The sequence below is a fragment of the Cephus cinctus genome, unplaced genomic scaffold (assembly GCF_000341935.2).
Source record: "Cephus cinctus unplaced genomic scaffold, Ccin1 Ccin1_scaffold0345, whole genome shotgun sequence".
Taxonomy (NCBI): domain Eukaryota; kingdom Metazoa; phylum Arthropoda; class Insecta; order Hymenoptera; family Cephidae; genus Cephus; species Cephus cinctus.
Genome location: NW_014333037.1, coordinates 122292 through 125963, shown reverse-complemented (window position 1 = coordinate 125963; position 3672 = coordinate 122292). Strand labels below are relative to the sequence as shown.

The window sequence follows — 3672 nt, the reverse complement described above, 5'->3', positions numbered from 1 at the left end:
GGGGGGGGGGGGGGTCTGTGTTATAATTGGCTGTGTATAAGAATCTCTTATATGCTCTAATGCGTGTTTATGCGTGTTCCAAATGTCTCTGCATCTACCATTGTAGAGGCTGAGCCGATTGGATTGAAATTTACAAGCGATAGCATGTTGCAAATGTAGGAGATATTAATACATGTATCATATGTATCACATGTATCACATACACATATATGTATATATACTTGTAATCTGAAAATTGCGCGATTACAAACCTAATATTTCTTGCAATGACAAATACATAAGAAGCAAGCATATGATTTACGTAATGGGCCTTGAGCTTTTTAGTATATTTATAATATGTTATTTACCTATTATTTTTTCATTGATGTTTGATATGCAATTTTCAACCAAAATGAGTTATCCTTGATTTCACTGTCCCTCCATTGGGTGTATTATTTTAAGAAAGAATATCGATTTTAGTGTATGCTCTGCTTAGTTCGCCCTAGTGTAAAGGATGTGACGTGATTTTTGGACTCACGATCAGAAGGCGACTCCGGCTACCGATTCAGATAAGGTTCTCGCTATCTCGTCCCTATTGAGTCGCCACCCTCCTCAGAAGCTACGCTCTTGTATTGATTCATACAATTACGCCAATGCTTTTTAGAAAGATTCGATAGTCTCGACGTACTGAGTTACCTGACAGAGCAGAGTACCCGACGGAAACGTCTTCACGGAACGGAGGAACCCCCTGATCCGAGTTATCGTTGTTGTGTCCAGTTATTGCCTGATGCCTTGGGGAAGCGACCGTGAAGGATCTCGAAAATGTACGTGTCAATTCGCTAAGGAACGCTCTTGATTTGGTATAAAAGGGACGACTTGAGGAAAAGAATAATAGTTTCGGCTATAAGAATTTCAACTAATCAGAATTGCTAGTTCTCGAATTGTACTATTGTCAAAGCAGTTGTCTTGAAAGACTGCTTGAGATGCCTCGAGCTGGCTCGTGCTCCCGTGCTATCTGTTGATAGTTTTTCTAGCTGTGTTTCCTATACGATATAGAAAGTTTTCGCCTATGTAGTTCTCACGCTGCTTTCGCGATATCCAGAAATTCCTATCAATTTCTTCGTGTGGTTACGTCAGAGCTCTCGTTTTGACAGGGTTGAAATTGTTCCACCTGAACTTCCAGATCATACCGGCTCGTCAGTTCCCAGTGAAAAAAATAATCGGCTGGTGCCCATTTGGCATGCGGATGTATGGACAAAGAGTGGACGGTCGAAGGTAACTTGGGTGTTCTTGGATTTTTGTTATCGGTGTCGAGTTAAGAAAATATATTACAACTTTTAACTTTGAACAAGGTTCTGAGAGACATTTCGTAATAATAATATAACTATTTAATAATTACCTACTTACAGTACGATAGTCCATTTCAGTACTCCTCGTAACTACTGCCGAAATACTCTTGAAATGACCTGTGTATGTAATGCAACTAATGAATTTTATGTTGAATTATATAAGTACTGCACTTCTGTTTCAGATTCCGATTACGTTGCACAAAGAACCTGAAATTAATGCCAACGGAGAGGAAGTAATGAAATGCGGCTTTAAAATTGGTGGTGGAATCGACCAGGACTTTAGGAAAAGTCCACAAGGGTATACAGATAATGTAATATGAAACTTTTTTCTATGAAATATTCATTGTGCGTGAGATGATTAATTTTCTTTAGGTCTTTTACAGTAATTGCTTTATAATAAATTTGTAATAAATTGTCATCTCATAAGATATTTATGAGTGTTTATAATATAAAGTATAAAGCTAAAATATAAGATTTTCGACAAAACCAGAAACATAAAACATGAAATGTCATTTGCTGCTGGTTCAAATAAAATTTCAAATCCATTTTACGAATAAAAGTATTCGCGTATAAAGTTTGAATCGGGGCATTGTTTATGCACCCGTTTTTAGTGTAGAAAGGACCACGCGCTTTCCTTATGAACATTAGTTTTTGATCTAATTCGTCGAAATTGAAATAATTTGCAATTTATGAGGCATTGACCAAGTATTAAGGCGCCCCTTAACAAAAGGAATTAAATCCACAAATAAATACTCAACACAAATATCGAAAACAAAGTAAATTTAAAGGGAATATATTTCAAAATATATGACATACAAAATATTCAATACTCCTACTCAAGTGCTGATATCAAAGTCGTTTGTTTTCCTATTTAAGCAGCGTCTTATAGTCTCTTCTCTTCTTATCCCTGTCTAGTAAACGAATAGAGAAGACAAACGTTATACAATATGAAATCCCTATTGTTACCTCGTGTAATGTTCCGCGATCTAACCGAAGGGATAAGAAATTTTTCGGATCGCGTATTTACGAAGTTCGTGCACTGATCACGTCGATAAAGTATCACACGCGTTTTAATAATAAAAACTGCACGGTAGTTTATCTAAGGAGTCTGAACTAATACACCGTGTGGCTTAATGATCATTCATAATACTCTTATTAAATTAAACGCGATTCAGAAATTTGATCTTAATTCTTATTAAATTGATGAAATGTAAGACTCAATATTCGGAAGCTGTGCCGACACTGGGTATTACAGTTTCTAATTTAGTTGGATATCTTGGTTATGAGGGTCAGATGCCAATAAAATATGAATTATAGCTTAGTGGACGCTGTGTCACTAGCTATTGACTCTCGTTTAAGCTGGCTAAATGGGAACCTGCAAATATGTATATTATTTTTGCAAAGTCGCTATGATTTACACTGAATAGAGTACAGTTCTTCGGAAGAATCAGAGTCAGTACGACCATGAAGACGCAATGCTCCCCGTCAAGTAATCCCCTCTAGAGAATAGAAAATTCAACACACCTAGAGAAGTGTTATGTTCCGTACCGATCGAATTTATGGTGATCTGGAGTGAGATCTTTTTTATTTGAAATCGTTAATTTTTATCTGTTCATTTGTGGCTTTCTGGGTTGCTTGTAATGAGTAGGATCTGTCGTTGTTATAATTTGCAGCTCTCTTAAGCGTCAGTAGTTACAGGCCACTCCTAGCTGTCACAACAAACCCCCACCACTGTCCCCCATGATTCATACAGTGCACCGCGCTCTGACCCCCACACCGCACTACGGCGTCACCCCCTCGCTCATGCGGTTGGCTTTCAAACCCCCCTTATCAATGTGATGGCCCCCCACTATGCGGACTTGGTCCTAAGGCCCGAAGTCCCAGTAGCAGCGGTGCTGCATGTCCCCAGGGGCCTATCACAGTCGGTAATTATGCAGTGACCACCAGTCGGTAACCTTTTTTTAATTACTCTAAGGAGGTAGCATGATAAAGTAGAACACGGTTTTTCTATAAGAAATACCTTATATTATAGAAGCATCATACATATTGCCTTTTTTTGCTTCCTCATAGAGGAAGCTATGTTTTCATGAAATTTTTTTTTTCGAGATTTTCATGTTAGAATACTTAACACGGTGTAAAACGTCAAGAAAAGTAGTTTAGAAAAAATGTCCGTATGTACGTATGTATTGTGACGACACTTTTTAACGGTGACGCAGAAATAAATGGCACCGCGAGAAATAATTAATGAATTACTAAATTATTGGGCGCCAGGTATAACCAGAGTTACACCGCTGTCTCCTAAGGACACCCTGGCCAGCTTTTATGCGGTGGGGTCCTGGGTCTG

The 3672-nt window shown here is 38.2% G+C and overlaps 1 protein-coding gene across 2 annotated transcripts in view; it reads left to right on the top strand.

Annotated features, from left to right (window-relative positions):
* LOC107267129 (uncharacterized protein C45G9.7) overlaps positions 1-3672 on the top strand; it is a 23099-nt gene that overhangs the window by 8979 nt on the left and 10448 nt on the right. For both annotated transcript variants that reach the window (XM_015738419.2, XM_025084333.1), the window contains exon 2: positions 1511-1639. In XM_015738419.2, the coding sequence (XP_015593905.1) occupies positions 1511-1639 (129 nt within the window). The remainder of the gene's footprint in view (positions 1-1510; positions 1640-3672) is intronic.